Source organism: Suricata suricatta, chromosome 3 (genome assembly GCF_006229205.1).
Source record: "Suricata suricatta isolate VVHF042 chromosome 3, meerkat_22Aug2017_6uvM2_HiC, whole genome shotgun sequence".
Classification (NCBI taxonomy): domain Eukaryota; kingdom Metazoa; phylum Chordata; class Mammalia; order Carnivora; family Herpestidae; genus Suricata; species Suricata suricatta.
Window position 1 is genome coordinate 88,792,589 of NC_043702.1, and position 20,793 is coordinate 88,813,381.

General features: G+C 35.7%; 1 protein-coding gene across 1 annotated transcript in view; it reads right to left on the minus strand.

Moving 5' to 3' along the window:
- Positions 1 to 20,793, minus strand: part of THSD7B (thrombospondin type 1 domain containing 7B) — a 730,459-nt gene that overhangs the window by 194,339 nt on the left and 515,327 nt on the right. Inside the window, exon 14 of the mRNA XM_029933012.1 lies at positions 1,550 to 1,728. Coding sequence (XP_029788872.1) covers positions 1,550 to 1,728 — 179 coding nt within the window. The remainder of the gene's footprint in view (positions 1 to 1,549; positions 1,729 to 20,793) is intronic.

Genomic DNA, 20,793 nt, shown 5'->3' on the forward strand with positions numbered 1-20,793 from the left:
TTAGCATATTAAAATTACCATGTAACACTAGTGTTAAAAGGCTTAGCTTTTACTGATAGTTTTGAGAAAGAATAAGAATTGCCATGCATTTTTTAGAGCATTATAAATGCCTGGAAAATCCCCTAGGGAGGGTCACATAGTTCTCATACATAAAACTCACTCGAAAATTTTCCTTGTAATCATAAACTTGTATTATACCTTTTTTGTATTAAAGTAAGGCTTATCTCCTCACAACGTCTCTGCTGTAATTATTTCCCTCTTGTTTTTATTGCTCATATCCTAATCTTCCATTCACCAAGTTACTATTCTTGTTGAGTTTTTGGGTCTTTTGTTCTGTTTTTGTAACCTCTGTGTTGATTTTATGATCTTCTGCTTTGTCTTCCCCAATAGGTTTACATTAGCTTTGAGAGAAGAAACTCTAGTCACGATTTTACCACATAACCTTAAACAACAAGACTTGCATGCTGTCATCTTGGAGCATAACTACTTTTTGGTGGAATGCGAATTTTTCACTTTTCAGTGAGTTATGGGTCTTTGAGCAAAACTTAGGGAAAAATAGCTATAGATATTGGCCTTGAATTGACAAATGGCATGTGCTCATGTTATTCAAATTAAGAATAAACATATAGATTTCCCTTCTATTAAACAACCTATATGAGAAACCTAATCAAAAGGGGGTTCATAGGGCAGAAATTGATAGAATTAGTAATAGAAGCCTATGTAGCTATTCTGTTAAAATACATGCAAGATCATAAAGGATCTAACTACACATATAAGACACCCTGTACCAGTTTAAGAATAAAGAATTTTCAACTGTCATCATCTTGTGCCCCACTTTTTCAATTGATTGAAAAGCTATGTACCAGTCCTAATCTAATAACCATTATGCAATCATGAGAGAAATCTCAGGTCTTTATTATAATTCTAAACTAAATCTTAGACTCTGTTATATGAATAAAGCCAACTAACATAGTCTAATCAACTTTACTTAGGATGACAATTTTATTAGATATCCTTATGGAAGGGTATCCTTTTGGGTTCCGTTCATAAAAATAGCTTTCACTTTTTGGGAAACAAATAGCTCAGAAAGACAAAATTTGGAAACTTCGGTAACATTGATAAGAAAGAAAAATTGGATGAAGAGTTAGGCGAAGGAAAATAGAATCCCATTTTTGGAGTACATAGATGAGATCTCTAACTATACTTACTGCCATAAAGTAACTGGCATTCTCCCAGCATTATTTTTTATATTTAAATGCATATATACACATCACTTTAGTAATATGATTAAGCAAATTACACTTAAAGAACATTTAAAAATCAATTGGATTTACTTTTTGTAAACATTATTATTTCCATTAATACCAATTTGATCTCTGCATTACCTAGGTGTAGGCAAGTCTTCTATTACTAACTGTTATATTACTTTATGTCCTCCTTACCCCTCTTCTGAACTACCTGTAACAAGATAATGACTGATTTCAATAAGAAACAATCAAGTGGGTAATATTTTAGTTTTGTGTTGTTGTTGCTGCTTCAAGCACTTTACCTGATTCTTGAGATCCAATCTGGGACATGGGCGACCTCCATTGTAAGGTTTTTCTTTCAGCCATTTGGATCGAATTCGCACTCCAATCCCACAAGACGAACTGCAAGACCCCCAACTAGACCAGTCACTTAACTTGCAATCGAATGGGCATGGGATGACACATTCTTCCTGAATAAAACCTGAAAGAAAAATATTTAAGTGAAGGAAGGAAAGTCTGGTCAAATTGTACTGATAAAATTTACTTTCTATTTCCATTATCACAGCTCAGATTGTTCAACCATATCACTGCAATGGTTTCAGTGGTTTTCTACTCAAATAAACAGACCATAGTTTTAAGAGATAGGTACATATAGTTACACCTGCATTCCAAGGGCATCTAACACTTGATAGGCAATTCTGGGAGGGAAGAACAAAGAAAAGTTTATAGTCCTGCTTTCTGGTATGAAGAAATTAAGTGGTTCAGGGGCAATAATGCCACCAACTGCCCTCACTGAGCCTTGTGTTTTACAAACCCCACAACTCCCCATCTGGGATCAGGGTGCCTAAGACTGTCCATTTTTCATAGTGGCTTTCATCTGCAAAGCTTTCACTAAGAGAGCTCCTGATTCTCACTTCCTGGTAGTGTGGCTTGGAGGCAGGAGGAGGACAGAGAGTGGATCACAAAAAGCAAGAGTAGGATATTATTTAAAGAGAAACTGTAGGAACAACAAAAGGTTGCATGATAAGATTAGACTGCAATCAAGAGACAGGGGTGGAAATGCACAGGCAGATGTTTCTAGCTTACATGGCCTTGTTCTTGTCCCCAGCCCACTTCTTGCTCCAGTCTTTCTCTGGATGATCTCATTATTGAACTATCACCTCTACTAATTACTACATATATTTATATGTAGTATATATACTACATACATAACATATATTTCCAACTCTATCTTCCTACTAACTTTATAAGTTTATACATATATAAACTTATAAAATATATATTATGTATATATAAGTTTATATCCAACTGTAGTTGGATGTGTAATTATCTCTAAATTCAACATATCTAAAACTGAGGCCATCAATTTCCATTAAAAACATGCTAATTCTCTTGCATTCTTCTAACTAAGTGCAATATATCTAGTCCCTGTACCCTGGTATGCATGTCTGTATAATTTCATTGTTTTGACTGTGGGCAGGACCTTTGAATTTAACAGGATGCCACTACCATGATTAGGCTATGGTATGTGGGAAAAAGGAAAGAGAATTCACTGGTAATAATAATAATACATCAAATCTGTTGTTTTCGAGATGATCAAAAAGGAGATTGAGAGTTTGGCTTAATATGGTGGCATAAGATGACCGTGAACTCGCCTCCTCCACGAACACACCAAACTTACACCTATTTATATAGCAATTCCTGTCGAAGAACTGTAGACTGACTGAACAACTTCTGCACAACCAAAGAGAGAACAGATATAGAATGGCAAGAAAGATGGCAACATGGTAACTAAAGACACCCCCACACTGAATACTGTTAACTACTGTTGGAAAGGATAGTACGGACCACAAGCAGATTTGTCTACCAGAGGCACAGGAGAAAAAACCAAACCATGATTTAAAAGAGCAACTAGAATAAATGGGAGCCAGCCTTAGATTCCTGCCAAACAGAGCTGCTGGAATTTTCTCCAGGTTGGAGGGGCTGGAGCATCACTATTTACATTTCCCCTCCATCTTGACAGCATAGACAGGAGCAGGGTCTAGGCATCCTGGCCACCCTGCCACCTCAGCAACTACCTGGAGACCCAACCCACAAAGCCCCCCAAAACAGGCCACAGTTTAAAAGAGCACCTTGGGTGGTTTAGTCGTTTAAGCGTCCGACTTCAGCTCAGGTCATGATCTCACAGCTCATGAGTTCAAGCCCTGTGTTGGACTCTACTAACAGCTAAGAGCCTAGAGCCTGCTTCTGATTCTGTTTTCTCCTTTCTCTTCCCCTCCCCTGCTTGTGCTCTGTCTCCCTATCTCAAAAATAAACAAACATTAAAAAAGTTTTTTAAAGCACAACAAGAACAAAGGATCCAGGCCTAGAACTCTGCTGAACAGTGGGAAGAGCTGCTGGAACTTTCTAAGTCAGAGGGCCTGTTGAATGCTACAGTTTATGTTCTCTATCTATCTTGGTAACATGGACAAAAAATGGGTCCAGGCACCATAGCCTGCCTACTTCATCAGTGAGACCCTTTCCTCCCTCAATAGCAATAGCATCATCCAGCTGTCCCACCAAGGAGGCCCCACGGCAGCCCATAGTGGGACATACCCGGTCAGTACTCACTGCAGGTCTAGCCATTCTTACCAAAGTGACATATGCACAAAGCACCCTAGAACACTCCAGGTCTATATCACATAGGCTCCAGAAAACTTGGCAGGGCAATCCCTCTGTGGAATGTTTGGGAACACCTGGTCCTTGTCTGCTTCAGCTCCAGCCACCCTTCCAGGATGCACATGCCCACAAAGGCTCTAGGCACCCTACCACGGTGGTCCTTTGTGCAGAGTGCCTTAGGACACCCAAGCTTGCATCCACTTGAGCTTCAGCTGTCTTGTCAGGGCAGCGCCAGCACAGAGAACTCCAGGACCCCCAGCCTACAACAGGCACAGCTCCAGCCAGCCAGCCAAAATCATCACACATACCTCTAGTTCAGGTGAATAGCTCCTCTGCCTAATTGATACAAATAAAAAACTCAAGCAAAATGGGTAGACAGTAGACTATGCAACAATGAAAAATAAACCACAGAAAATGAACAAAATGACATGGAAATGAGCAATACGCTTAATAAAGAGTTCAAAGTAATGGTCATAAAGATGGTCACCAGACTAGAAAAAAGAATGGATGACCTCACTGAGAACTTCAAGAGTTAGGAAATATAAAAATAAAATCAGAGTTGAAGAATAAAATCACTTAAATAAAAAATACACTAAAGGACATCAACAGAGAATTAGAGGATGCAGAAAAAAATGAATCAATGATCTGGAAGACCAGGTAATGAAAAGTGAACAATCTGAACAGCAAAAAGACACAAGAAAAAAAAATGAAGATAGCTTAAGGGACCTTTTTAGACAACATCATGCAAATAAGGAGAAATGAGAGTAAAAGGGGCAGAAAACTTATTTGAAGAAGTAATAGCTGAAAATTTCCTTAATCTGGGGAAGAGACATCCAGGTTCAAGAAGCACAGAAGGCATCAAACAAGATGAACCCAAGGAGGTCCACATCACAATACATTATAGTGAAAATGGCAAAGATTAAAGAGAATTTTAAAAGCACCAAGAGAGAAGCAACTGTTACTCACAAGGCAATCTTCATAAGGTATCAGTTGATTTTTTAGCAGGAACTTAACAGGTTAAAAAAGAATGGCATGATATATTCAAAGTGCTAAAATGGAACAAACCAAAATCTATAACCAAGAACACTCTATTCAAGAAGATCATCATTCAGAATTAAAGGAGAGAGTTTTCCAAAAAGTCAAAAGGCATTATACTTGCCTTAAAAATGTTAAAGTAACTTTTTCAATTGGAGAACAAATGGCCATAAAAAGAAAAAAAGATGTAAAATATGACAGCATACACATGAAGTATGGAGGGGAAAATAAAAATGTTCTTTTAGAATGTGTTCAAGCTTAAGTGACCACCAACTTAATATAGATTGCTATATTTAGGATGTCATGATAACTGCAAACCTATAATAGATAAACAAAAAAGGAACAAGAGAAAGTCATCAGTCCCAAGAAGAAAGAACAGAGTAGGACATAAACAAGCAGAAAATAAGAAAATGGCAATAAGTGCATAAATATCAATAATTACTTTCAACGCAAATGGTCTAAATGCTGTAATCAAATGATATCAACAAACAAAATAAATGAAAATCAAGCCCCATCTATATGCTACCTATCCACAGGCTAGTCACATACAAACTAAAAGTTAAAAGAAAAAGATATTATATGCAAATTGAAGTGGAAAAATAAAGTCTGGTATGGCAATAGTTCTATTAGACAAAATAGACTTTAAAGCAAAGGCTGTATCAAGAGATTAAGAAGGCCACTAAATAATCATAAAGAAATCAATCCAGTAATAAGATAACAACTATACAAATCTATGCACCCAATATTGGAGCGCCCAAATATGTAAAGCAACTATTTGAAGACCTAAAAGGGGATACTGATAATAATACAAGAGTAAGAGACTTTAGCACCCCACTTACACCAATGCATAGATAATCCAGGCAGAAAAATCAATAAAGAAACAGTGGCTTTGAATTACTCATTAGGCTAGATAAACATAAAATACATACAGAAAATTCTACCCTAAAACAACACAATAAATTATTTTCAAAGGCCCATGGAACAAACATTCTTCAGTATAGATCACATATGAGGTCACAAAGCAGGTCCCAGTAAATTTAGGAAGACTGAAGTCCTACCAAGCATCTTTTCCAACCACAATGGTATGAAACTACAAATTAATTATAAGAAAAAGACTGGGGGCAGGGGGGACATGAAAACATGGAAGCTAAATAACATGCTACTTAGCAACCAATGGGTCAATGGAGAAATCAGATCAATGGAGACATTTTAAAAAGTACCTGACACAAATGAAAACAAAATGCAATGGTGCCCAAAATTTTAGACATAGTAAAAGGTGTTCTAAGAGGGAAATTTATAGTGATTCAGGACTACCTCAAGAAACAACAAACAAAAAAATCTCAAACAATCTAATTTTTTGCCTAAAGGAACTAGGAAAAGAACAAAGCAAGCCTGAAGTTAGTAGAAGGAAGGAAATAAAGATCAGAAATAAATGAAATAGAGAACAAAAATAGAAAAGATAAATGAAACCAGGAGCTGGTTCTTTGAAAAGGTAAACAAAATTGATGAACTTTGGCAAGACAAAAAAAAAAAAAAAAAAAAAAAGAAGAAAAAAGAGAAAGAAGACCCCCAATAGACTCAGAAAAGAGGAAGTGATAACTGACACCACAAATACACAAAAGATTATAAGAGACTACTATGAAAAAATTATAGGCCAACAAATTGGAAAAACTAGAAGAAATGGATAAATATCCAAACATACTTTGTTTCTAAACTACATTATAAAGAAACTGAAAATCTGAACAGACTGATTACTAGGAACAAAACTAACTCAGTAATTTAAAAAAAAATCCTAACAGACTGAAGTTCAAGACTAGATGTATTAACAGGTAAATTCTATCAAACATTTGAACAGTTAGTACTTATTCTCCTTAAATTATTACAAAAAACTAAAAGAGGAAGGAAAGATTCTATATGCATTTTGCAAGTCCAGCATCATCCTGATAGGAAAATCAAAGATATTGCAATAATAATAATAATAATAATAATAATAATAATAATAATAATAAATAGATAGATACACAATTAAACTAGAGGCCAATATCCCAATAAACACAGATGCAAAAATCCTCAACAAATTATTAAGAAACTGAATTCAATAATACATTAAAAGGAACATTTGCCACAATCCCATGGTATTTATTTTGGGGATGTGAGGATGGTTCAATAGCCACAAACCGATGAACGTGATGATACACCACATCAACAAAACAAAGGAAAAAAATGATAAGGTCATCTCGATATATACAGAAGAAGGCTTGGACCAAGTTCAACATCCATTCATGATAAAAAAAAAAACAACTCAATGAAGTGATTGTAGAGGAAACATACCTCAACATATTAAGGTCATATATGACCAGGATGTCCTTTCTTGCCACCTGTATTTAACATAGTACTAGAAACCCTAGTCACAGCAGTTGGACAAAAATAATAGGCATCTAAATTAGTAAGAAAACACAAAGCTGTCATCAATGGTAAATGACATGATATTATGCATATAAAGTCCTAAAGAAGGCAAAAAATCCAATTCGAATACATGAATTCAGTGTACTTGCAGAATACAAAATATACAGAAATCTGTTGCTTCTATACATGGAAAGCAAAGTGCTATGAAGAGAAATTAGCAATCCTATTTATAATTGCACCAAAAAGAATAAAATACCTCGGAATAAACTGAACCAAGGAAGTGAAATACTTATACTCTGAAAACTTTAACATGCTGATGAAGAAAACTGAAGAGGACACAGACAAATTGAAACATACTCCATGCTCATGGACTGGAAGAGCTGATATTGTTAAAATGTCTATACTACCTCAAGCAATGGATAGATTTAATGCAATCTCTATCAAAACACCAATAGCATTTTTCACAATATAGAATACTGAAATTTGTATGGGAGCACAAAAGATTAGCCAAATTGCCAAAAGCTCTCTTAAAAAAAACAACTGCAGATCTAACCATCCTAGATTTCAAGATTTATTAAAAAGCTCCAATAATCAAAACAGTATGGTTCCAGCAGAAAACCAGACACCTATCAATAAAACAGAATAGGAGGACAAAAATAAAGTAATGCTTATATGGCCAATTATTTTATGACAAAGAAGGCAAAAATATACAATGGGGAAAAGATGGTCTCTTCAACAAGTGGTTATAGGAAACTGGACAAGTAGTGCAAAATAACAAAACTGGACCACTTCCTTATACTATATACGAAAAGAAACTCAAAATGGAAATGTGAGACCAGAAACTATAAAATTCCACAAAAATCATAAGAAAACATAGGCAGTAATTTCTCAGACACTGACCTTAGCTATGTTTTCCTAGCTATGTCTCCTTGGTCAAGAGAAACCAAAGCCAAAATAAATTATTGAGACTACATCAAAATAAAAAGCTTTTGCACAGCAAAGGAAACCAACAAAACAAAAAAGCAACCTACTGAATGGGAGAAGATATTTGCAAATGATGTCTGATAAGGGGTTAATATCCAAAATATATGAAGAAGTTCTACAACTCAACACCAGAATAAAACAATCCAATTAAAACATGACCAGAAGGCTTGAATAGACATTTTTTTCCAAAGAAGACATACAGATAGCCAACAGATACATGAAAAGATGCTCAACATGACTCATCATCAGAGAAATGCTAATGAAAACCACAATGAGCTATCAACTCACACCTGTAAGAATAGGTAGTATCAAAATGACGTGTAGTAACATGTGTTGACAAGGATATGGAGAAAAAGGTACCCTCACACATGACTGGTGGGAATATAAATTGGTGTCACCACTGTGGAAAACAGTACGGTGTTTCCTTAAAAAATTAAAAATTGAAACATCATATCATCCAATAATCACACTCCTTGTTATTTACCCAAGGAAAACAAAAAGACTATTTGAAAAGACATATGCACCCCCATGTTTATAGCTGCATTATTTCAAATAGCTGAAATACAGAAGCAACCCATATGCCTGCCCATTAACTGATGAATAAATAAGTTGTGTATGTATAATGAGATATTGCTCAGCAATATAAAAAAATGAGATCTTGCCATTTGTGACAATATGGATAGATCTAGAGGTATTGTTCTAAATCAAGTAAGTCAGACAGGGAAAGATAGATACCATAGGATTTCATTTGCATGTGGGATTTAAAAACCAACCAACAGAAAAGGGCAGAAACACACCCATACATACAGAGAACAAAACAATGGTTGCCATAGAAAAAGGTGGTGAAAGGATGGACAACATGAATGAAGGGGTGTGGGAGGTATGGGCTTTCTAGTTATAGGATATGAGAGTCACCGGGAAGAACATTAGAGAGTAGGGAATTCAGTAAATAGTATTTAAATAACAGTGTATGGTGATAGAAGGTAGTTACACTTGCAAACATGAGATAGAGTTGTTGAACCAATGTTGTATACATGAACATAATGTAACACTGTATATCAACTATATTTAAATAATATTTAAATATAATTAAATAATAATTTGATAATTATTAAAATCGGATATAGTATCCATGATAGAATATTAGGTGAAAAACAACTATGACAACAACAACAAAGGAAGGAGGAGTTTATTTAGAATGGGCTTGACTTAATCAGATAAAAACCCTTACAAGAGTGTCTGGGACATTTTTATAGAGGAAGAGATCTTCTATTGGCCTTAAAGACGCAAACAGCTGTGGATAAAAGGCCTGTGTAGTTGCCACATGGCAGGGGACTGGAAGCACCCTCCAGAATCTGAGGGTAGCCTCTGGCTGTCAACCAGTAAGAAACTGGTGACCTCAATTCAACTACAGTGCATGTAGATGAATTCTGACAAGAATTCCAAGGGAGGCTGGAAGAAAAGCTTTCCCCAGTCAAGCCTCTGCTGAGACCTTAGCCTTGGTCCACAACTTAACTATAGCCTGTTGAGACTCATAAGCAGGGAATCTAAGAAAGCCATTCTTGGACTCTTGACCCATGGAGACAGCGATAATAAATGTTTTGAGCTGTTTAATCTGTGATAATTTAATGCAGCAATTGAAAATTAATATATCATGCCCAATAAAAGTTTGTGATCTTAGAGCTTCCCATATCACTGTATACATAGATTAATAAGGGTACTAAGTTCCCATTGTTGAAACATTCCAAATAGGTCCTTTACTCTATAATTCCTTTATCAGTCCCTAATTCAAGATCTAACCATTTCTGGCCCAGAATACTACAATATTCTCTCCTATAGTCTCCCTTTTTCCTAATCCTTCCCTTTTATTATTGGTCAATCACTCTGAAGAAAAAGTTAATTTTCTAAAATAACTTACGCTACTTCTACTTTTAAAATCTTTGCTGATTCGATTCTTTGAAAATAAACTGCCAAATACTTTGAAATTCTTTAAGATTCTTTACAAGCCACTCTAAACAGTCTTTCAGCTCTAGTTATAAAATATATTTCCATTGCCCAGGATGTACTGCAGATCAATTTGATCAGAAATATCATAGAATGAGACATAGAGAAATATGCAGGGGAATCTACTGTGCGATCAAGGCTCAGGACCACATCTATAACTTGTTCTTCCACCCTTCCCTGCCCTAAATGGTGAAATCTGTCCACCTAGACTAGTCCATTTTCTCCAGTAATGTAATCTCTATGCTTTTCCTCATGAAAACATTTTCTCTTATGAGCTTAGCCCTCTACTTTCAATACATCAGCCATCCTTTTGCCAACAGTATCAACCACCTGGCACTATTGTTCTTCTGCCTGCCAGTCTGGTAAAACTTCAGACTTAGACTGGTCCAACTGTTTTCCTACTCTGCTTAACCCTGGACTACAAACCAGGAAGAGATGAAGAAAATGGTAATTGCACACTTGTATGTGGTCTTCATTTTCAACCATGTTCTCACACTGAATAGAGGTTCCAACTTCATCTTGCTCCCATTCCATATTACGGCTTGTTTAAGCCTTCTCCATGTCCTCAAACTTTCAAGGACTCATCTCTTCTTTACCAGAGAAAAATAGAAATAAGAATTCCTTGTTTTCTGTAAATATGTCTAGATGAATTCCCATATTTTTCTTTTCTTTTCATATTATAACAAAAAAGGCATTCATTTTTCTATGTAGGGCAAATTTTTACCACTCAAGTTTTCTACAAGCTCTTTCAGGACCTTGTTTCCTTGACTGTATTGCTCTGTCCTTTCTGTATCTGTTTTTTTATGTGCTTGCATAAATATATACTTTACGTTAAACATATCATTTAATATATAGTGTTACAAACACAAAATACGTAGATATTTTTAGTTACGTTTCTCTTAATATTAGAATGGCTTTGCATTTCCTAAATAATACTCACTGACAAGACAGAGTACAACAAACATGTAGGGGTCATCAGGAAGGAGCTTTATGGGATTAAGAACCATTCCATTAGAGATCATTAAAAGAATAATTTTCTCTACTGTTTCACTTAACCTTAATTCTACTATCCTTCCTAAAGAGATTTGAGTATGAATTTAGTATTAGGTACATAAAAAATGCTAATGTAAGATTATAGACACCACAGCATTACTTAATTTTACAGAGAAGCTGAGTCACAAAAGGATTCCCTTTGCTACTTAAAGAGAATAGCAGGACTAGTAATTAAGTGGAAATAATTCTCATGGCATGCAAGTTTCAAATATAAAATTCCAGGGGACTTTATATAAATAACTTTTAAATATTTTAGTGCCTGTATGGATCCCATTTCAAAGCAGATTTTGAATTAGATGCCCTTTTAACTCAATGAGATTTTAAAATTATTTTCATCTATGCTTGTATGTTGAAGGATTTTGGAGAGCCTCTAGTAACACTTTTTTTTTCTTTTTTTCACCAGAAAACATAAACCCAAAGGATCTCTATGAAAGTCAAGGTCATAAATTCAATGAGTATAAAATAATTTTGAAATTCAACAGGATTAAGCAACAGTGACATTTATTTTTCAGGACAGTTATTTTCATGCTAGAGTATACCCCAAAGGAAAGCCCATAGTGACAACCATTAATAATTGCATATTCTTATACCTATCTCATAATTGAAAGGATTAGTTTTACCCACATACTTTTTACTTACAATTTTTGGCAACAGAATATGATCAAATGTGACTATGTACAAGGTTAACCTGCCATAGGAGAATTCCAATTTCTGACTATGGAAACTTCACTAATGTTTTAAAACCTCATTTACATAAAATATACCACAGAATAGCTTCACTGGCAACATTCATAAATCTGAATCCAATTGCTATGAAAGAAGCAGTTTTTCTGCCAAAAATATTTTACACTACAATTTATATGCAGAATACATTGCTTGGACTATCAGATTACTTGGCCAAGGGATGCTTCATGTTCCATTTTGGTTATCCACATACATACGAAGCTAAGGATGAAGTAGTGATTACAGAATTACCAATAGAGCATATACCCAACACTGTAATTTTGTGAAGTGCAAACATTACAGGTAGTAGAGGTCCAAAATATCTGTTGATATTATGGATAAAGATGAGCTGAGTAGGACCCATTAATAGTACCTCTTTCTATGTTATAACTAAGTGAATTCATTTAATAACTTAAACACCCAATGAGGCTGAAGCCCAGAAACCTGAAATGACTTTTCTATCCATGTTACTAATCCCAAATTTTTGCTGTTTAGGTGAGTACAATGAACATAGGTGAAAACACAGCTCTCTGTATCAGGTCATCTGATTGATGAAACTACTTCATAGTACATAACCCACTGTGCATTTGTTTCCTCCATCATTCAAGTACTAACACATCCCCCCATTCCCTCCCTCCCCCCTAAAAAACCCAACACGATCTGTTTTTGGAGGATATAAGATATTTAGAATATTAAGTCTGAGGAAATAACCTAGATCAATTTACTTGTATTTTCCTACTGTATAAAAGTAACAGCAAACATTTTAACTAGATAGTGCATGTTCTATTTACTGACATTTTGCTAAAATAATTAGAACACAGTCCTAACAGTAAGACATGGGAAAAAAGAAAATTCTGATCATCTTTTCCTCACTTCTAAGAGAGGATCTGGGAGCACCTTGTGAGTTAAAATGAGATCATGTCTTCATTTCTTAATATTTAATGATTTTCTGTTTTGATTTACACATTTTAGTACTATGGTACTCAGTATACCATACTGAGAAGTGTCTGATGACGAGTCAAAGTAGTTTAAAGTATTTAAGAGAGGTACATGAAGAAACGGAGGGAAATGTTTTGACAATGTCCTAAGACAAACAACTTGAGAAACTGGATCAATACTTGGCCATTGTTCTTGGGGGAAGAACTGACTGTATTAAACATTTAAAATCTCAATCCATTAGTGTGTGGAAATATAGGTCAAACTCCATACAATTATCAGCTTGCTTTGGTGAATTTTATTTTGGGCTAAGAATACCACTCCTGAAGAGCAGTCATGTTTTTCTCAAAGATGGTTACTACTTTGTTTAGGTGTCTGTGGAGCCTGAGACAGAAAAGTTGGAAAACCCTGGAATTATCATCATTCTTTTACATTCTGAGTTATTAAAACAAAGTTTCTGAAAGTACTCTCTACCACCAGAAAAATCTTTACTGCATAGGACTTTTTAGGTCACCAGCATAGCCTCTCTTACATTAATCCTTATAAAATGATGGTTGTGAAATAGCAAATAACAAAGTATAGTGTTTAGACTGACACTTCATCAGATACCTGGAATATAGCAGATTTAGAGGCTATACAAAGTTTAAACAATCACATGGACAAAAGAGTTTTCTTGAATTTGTTAAAACTGAAATATTTCATTGCATACTTATTAAATTTTGTTACATCCAGAAAAAAATAAGTATCCACTAGTTTGTATAATTAAAAATAAAACAATTTATTGGTGTACTTTATTTTAGATGTTAGATGGACAATGAAAAGTCATGTAGGCCAAAAACTTCATTTTATGGACTAGTCAGGAATAGAAAGGGAACTTGAACCCAGACTTGACTGAAATATTTAGCTTAGTAGCAAGTAGAAAAAAAAATCATTATATGGCCCCAGAATGTTCTCTTTAAGGCTGCAGTAAAAGAGTTCAAAGTCAACCCTGCCCTAAAAGAAATTCATATTTTTGAAGACATCAGTCTTATATATGAAAAAACAAAGGCATATAATTAACTACTTATAGGCTACAAGTACTATATGCCAATTGTAACACAGTAGGAAGTAACACAGATGCACATTCTAGCTTTACTTTTTAAATAATTCACATGAAGATATTTATTGGCATAGTTTTTGGTAGACATAAGCTTTGGACTAATTGCAAGAGATGATTCACTTGCTATAACTAAATATATCAGTGTCAATTTAATCAATCAACCAAATCATATAAAGAACTGATCTTTTAAATTGAATTGTCCAGGCAATTTAATCAAGATGGTATCTTGAATTGTTCATATAGACAGTTTCACATTAACAACCTTGCGCCAAGTTCCCCTCCAAGCAGACAAAAGAGATGTTTTATTCTTAGAAGACATGGAAGATATTAGGGACAGATGGAACAGTAGACACAGAACAATTTTAACTACTCAATTAGAACAGTATATACTAAAGTTGTTTTTATCAATACAAATATGTGCCGTTAAAATTAGTAACTGAATGCTTAAACCATGTAATGAAGTTGGCATCTAAAACCCTTCAAAGATACAGATTGTTGACAAAGTAGTATTACTGAGTAACTGTTAGAACTGTGCCTGCAAGAGATAGTATGAAGTCCTGTCAGTACATCTCCTTGCTCTGAAAAATCCTGACTTAAATCACACCAAACATTCTCTGTATTTTTCCTTTACAAAATCCTGAAAGCTGATCTGAGAGGGTGTCTTGTACTCATCAGCGCTGTTGCCCAAGTTTTTAAAAATCTGCTCCTGAACACCCAGTACAATTACATTTCACTGCTCCTTGAAGTTAGGTGTGATCTTTTAATTTGGTTTAGCCAATGGAACATGCCACTTCTAAGGGAAGGCCTTAAGAGTCCAAGTGTAATTTGCACACTCTTTCTTTCCCTTAGGCCACAGGGACCAAAAATGTTACAGATAGTGCAGCTCCACTAGCTAGGGTCCTGGAGTGAAGCAGAGCCCCTAGTCAACCCAAGATGGAGGTGAATAGTAAGTGATCTTTGTGGCTTTCAACCACTATCATCTTGAAATACTGGTTGCATTTGTTATTGTACCAAAACCTGTCTCATCCTGATGGATCTACTTTGGCATAGAAAAGATAAAGTGAAAAGTCCCATGGAACAAATACTTAGAGCATTTTCAGAACCTATATATAATGTCCCGAGGAAAAAAACAAATAAGCCTTATCAGCACTTAACATACTTTGAAAGGCAACAGCATCAAATGGGGATGTGACCTTGAAAAAGTTGAGCCTATGGATATGTAATTCAGGAAATTTTATAATTTATTATTTAAAAAAGGAATAGAGATATGGATTATAAATCAAGGTCTAACCTTATGTGGTCTGGAATAAAATATTAAATCCTAATAGTTCAGTATCCTCAAGCGAAAATAAAAATGTAATAATACTTGTCCTTTTACACCCTCTTTAACACTAGAAGGTTGAAAAATATAAGCAGGCTGTTGTGGAAAATATTAACAGATAGCACGACATGGTAATATTTTACCACTACCAAAAGCTACATATAGCAAGGTAAAGTATTTTTGCCTTATCTTGTTTTTAGAGCCAGTGATTGATGGAGAATATAATTCTGTAAGCATGTTTTAGCAAAAAAAATTATAGCATAATAATTTTCAAATTCGGATACCATTTCTCATTCCAAATCATTTTTATGTAAATTAGAAGCTAGGGTAATGCTGACAAAATGAGAGATTCTGTATTGCATCAGTAAATCAGTTGTTTGAATCCATATCTCTGTCTTTCCAAGTCTGCCACCAGCCAAGGCCAGACACTCATTATCTCTCACCTGGACTATTATAATGGCTCCTTCACTGCCTCTATGCCTCCCATCTCTCCTCATCCATTCATGTCTGCTCAGTCCCTATATTAATGTCCCAAAGCCTGTTTAATGTCCTAAATATATCATAGCCTAACTTTAATTTCTAAAGCATGGCAAAATTTTGATACAAAGGCAATCTATGCAGGAGAGATACCACAAATTAAATTAAGAGGATGCATGGAGGGACTTGTGTGGCTTAGTCTGTTAAGCATCCAACTCTTGATTTCTCTCAGGTCATGAGACTGTGTCAGGCTCTTTGCTAAGAGTGAAGCCTGCTTGGGATTTTCTCCCCCGCTCTTTCTGCCCATCCCTCACCTCTCAAAATAACTATTTTCTAAAGATGTAAATGGATCTAAAATATTCACAAGTCCATGGAGAAGTCTTCTGTATAACAATCTGAGGTTGGACAGAAGTATAATACTGGCTAGGTCCGATGGGGCTATATGAGAAGGTCATGCTGGAGGGCTTGGAAAGTTGATTAAGAATTGTGATATTAATTCAGGTGTGCTATTGAAGAAAAGACCTGTTGAGAACAGTAACTTCTTAAAAGATGATTTTATAATTCAGAACTTAAGTGAGAGATGGCCAGGACTTAGACTAAAAGACCATTAGGTGTAATAGATATATATTACACTTACAGATGTTGTTAGAGAACAATATAATGAAATACAATTGACTATTACTTATAATTAACTAGCTCTGACATGTACACATGGCTAATACACTGTCTAAATGGAAATGATTATCTTCAAAATGACCAATGAACCAGCTCTCTAAATAGCAGCTTAATTTCCCAAGTGTTAAGACAGGTTTAATGTAACGAATTCTAGCCATAAGCAATGGCTGGTTTATGAGATAGATGCTTCTAAGTATCCCATGAGATTCAGAAATAGGTGAGCTTAAAAAGTATCCTCTTTGCTTCAGCTTGTAGGTCCCTAAAGGAAGCTCTGATCTGAATCCAGACATAATATTAGACCAGCATATTGAATTTTATTGTATATTTCATTATTTATCTATTTTGAGACTAAGAGTTCAATGTTGAGGGATTTCATATGAAAATATGGAATATGTGGAGAATTTGCGAATACCTATGTCCTCATTCTAACATGGCAATAATTGGGTGAAACTGAATAGCAGGGCCTCTTCAGGTGAAATAGTACGTAGCAATCTTCTACAGTACCTGAAAGTGACAGTTTGTATTTCTAAACCAAGGCTTTTCCTCTATGTAAGGCAAAAACTGAACTTACAATCCTAATATGAAAGCAGATGAAGGGGGTGGTGCTTGTATTGTAAGGAAAGGTCAAAGATAAAGATGTCCCTCAATAAGGGCTCACCCTACTCATTACATGAAGGCGTCACCTAGGAGGAATTCAGCTAGAAATCCCTACCTTAGAAAAGGCCCATGCAAGAAAGTTCTTGGAGGGGCACCTGGGTGGCTCAGTCGGTTAAGCATCAACTTCAGCTCAGGTCATGATCTCACAATTCTTGGGATCAAGCCCCAATCAGGCTCTGTGCTGACAGCTCAGAAACTGGAGCCTGCTTCAGATTCTGTGTCTCCCTCTCTCTGCCTCTCCCATGCTCATGCTCTGTCTAATAATAAATAAATACATACATACATACATAAGAAAGTTACAGAATGTAAGCAGCATTAGGAGATTCGAGTTCCACTACCATCAGTACCCTGAATATTATTCCCATCAGCACTTAAATGTAAGTCCTGAAGGTGTCAACAAGAGACATCAGAAACACTTAGAACACCATGAAAACCTAAAATGAGATCGATGAAGTCATTCTCCATTCAGAGCCAACTGTCTCCAATCTCTGTAGCACAGAACATAGCTCACAAGTGATAAGGTGTGCATGAAACAAACTTCAGAGATGAAACTGTTTTATATTTGTTGGAATTTTGGATCATCCAATGATTTGTATTCATGAATGAAAAAACATGTTATTATAAATTCTAAATTACGGAGTACATGATGAAGAAAATTTACCTCCAAAAGTTTGCTTTTGCCAAAGAACTGCATGTTTCACTGAACTAATGCAGAAATCAATGTACTGGAATTAATTCACAGTACATTAACTCCTTGCAAGTTACTGTAAAATAAAACTCTGAAATATTGCCAAAGTGTAAAATTAAATATGACTCCCTGCCTTGATTTATATCATAAGCTGGTAATGGTGACTGTGTTTCACTTACCAATAAATTTGTTTCCTAATGGATTATGCATCATCCAATCCAGAGATTTAAGCTTTTCTTATCTTCTATAGACTAACAGCCATCTTATAATTTAATAGTATACCAACGAAAGGAAAAAGTTATGCAGAGACAGATACTGAATATTTTTTCTCTAAGAAAACGCAAGTAGTCAATAATCTTCTAATTATACTAATAGTGTCAAGGAATTGTGGGTAATTCCATTTCAGTAAAAGATGACACCTTTCAAACCTATGAAAAAGTCTTAAGAGTGACCAGAAATATGCCTCTAAAGAGAAAACAAAGGAATAGATAAAGATTATTTGTTTCCTAGGGCTATTATAACAAATTGACACCAACTTTGTGCCTTCCAACACTAAATATGTATACTCTCAGTTCAGATGTTGGTAAGGCTGTGCTGCCTCCTGAGTCTAGGAGAAAATCCTGCCTTGCCCTTTGAGTTTCCCAGGGTTCCAAGTGCTTCCTGGCTTGTGGCAGCATGCTTCCAATTCTGCCTTCTCTTCACGTTGTCATCTTCCCTGTGCCTCACAGCTAGCTCGCACAGTCTGTCTGTCTCTCTCTCTCCTTTCTTCTAAGGACACCAGTCACTAGATTTATAACTCTCCCCAAATTCAGGATCATCTCATCTCAATTTCCTTAATTTTACCTGAAAAGATGCTATTTGCAAAGAAGTTCACATTCACAAATGTCGTGAGTTAGGACTTAAACCTATCTTTTGGTAGCGGGGCATAACCCATTGGAAAGAGGAATAAAAACTTTGATAAGGGAAAAAATATAACATATGGATGAGACCCTGGCCTTTTAGATCAAACCAGCCTAGGGTTGGTTATATTTCACTTTAACATGAACTGCCTAAATTCTCTAGCCTTCAATTTCATCATCAGTAACAAAGATTGACAAAGTACAGCTTACAAAGTCAAACCCAGCCTCTGCTTTTTTTTTTTTTTCTAAATACAATTTAGTGGAATGGAGCCATACCCATTTCAGGGCTGTGTATGACGGATTTTGTGCCAAAATAGCAGAGGTGTCCAGTCTCAATGGTTAGTATGATGTACAAAGTACAAATATTTATTATCTGGATCTTTATTAAAAAAAGGTTTGCAAAATCTGATTTATAAGGTGGCACTTACTGCATAAGAAGATCCCATGAGAGCTATGAGCAGTGCTGACCAAACAAGCAAGCACTGGGAGTTGGTGGTTTCCAGAAGAGATGGAAAGTGCATGTTGCATAACAGAATGGGTTTAGAAATGAGAACAACTGGAGTTCAAAGCCTGGCAGGCCACTTCTTAATAGTGGTATTAATTTGTGCCTGTCACTGACCATCTTCATGCCTTGATTTTCTCATCTATTCAATGGAAGTAATTATTATACACACTTCAAAGAACAGCTCTGTAAATTAGACATTTTGAACAAAGGGTTAACTGTTGCTGCTATCATTATTATTCTCCAACAAGAAGGTCTTTCATCATCTTGGGTGTAGGAGATAGGATGAAAGGTAAGGAGACAGTTCAGCTTGAGTGCCCCGGCCCACAAGGTCATTCAACAGGGACCTGGAGGAGGGAACGGATGAATGGATGGGACAAGAGACACAAAGAACAAGAGCAAGACAGGAGGTCTGATCAAGCTCTATATGTTTAATCATGGAGGCTGCTTATATACACAAGCAAGGGGAAGAAAAATGCAGAAGGAGGAAAAAATGCAGGGGGAGGTACAAGGTACCAAGGACCTGTTAGACATTAACAGATGGTAATCTCAGTTCCTGGAGCCAACAGTTATTTATGACTCTCCAGGAACCAACAGTTATTTACTGCTGCTTATCTTGCTGTAACATTCCACCAGAGTTAGTTAACTCTGTCTTAACTTTTCCCCAGAGTTCTTTAACTTTCTTTGGCTCCTGGCACTTGAGAAACCCATTAAAAGGACAAGATCCACAGTTAGAGTTTTTAAGAATGAGATTTTCTCCTTAATGCACAAACCTAGGTGGCATGCAGGAATGTGTAGAATGCTTGAGTGAATTTTGATCAAATAGAAGAGATGGTGATTAGCTTCTGGACTTTGACAATTAATAATTACATGTTAATTAAAACAGGCATATTAAAATTTTGAGCAAACAGAGCTTGAAGGCACATGAAGATAGGGATGAAGTCACAAGACCTTAAAAACACTTACAATGAACTCATTATCACCCCCACCCTTCAGCCCTAAACAATAACATTTCTCCTTTTATGTTCCCTCTATCCTGCTCCCATATTAAAGTCCAAGCTCCTTGATGTGACTTAAGGAACTTCCTTCATCTGTTGTTTCCAGGTCTCTCCATTGGCATTTAAGGTTCATGAAATTCTGTAAATTCACAATGCTCAACATGTGGTCATAATTTGATGAGGTGCAGACATAATTCAGGAAGCAGTACATAAGCATCTTAGCTTTATAGGTAACTCTTTCTAATCATCATCACCTCAGAAAGGAAGTGGAGGTAATAGCTGTGTATATTTGGGATACCTCTGGTCCAAGTACTATCTATCTCAATTTAAAATGTACTACATCTTATCCTTTCAATGTCACCAAAGACAGAGACAGAGATAGATAAAATCCTCAATTCTCCTCACTCAAAAGAGCTGAGGTGGTACCAGCA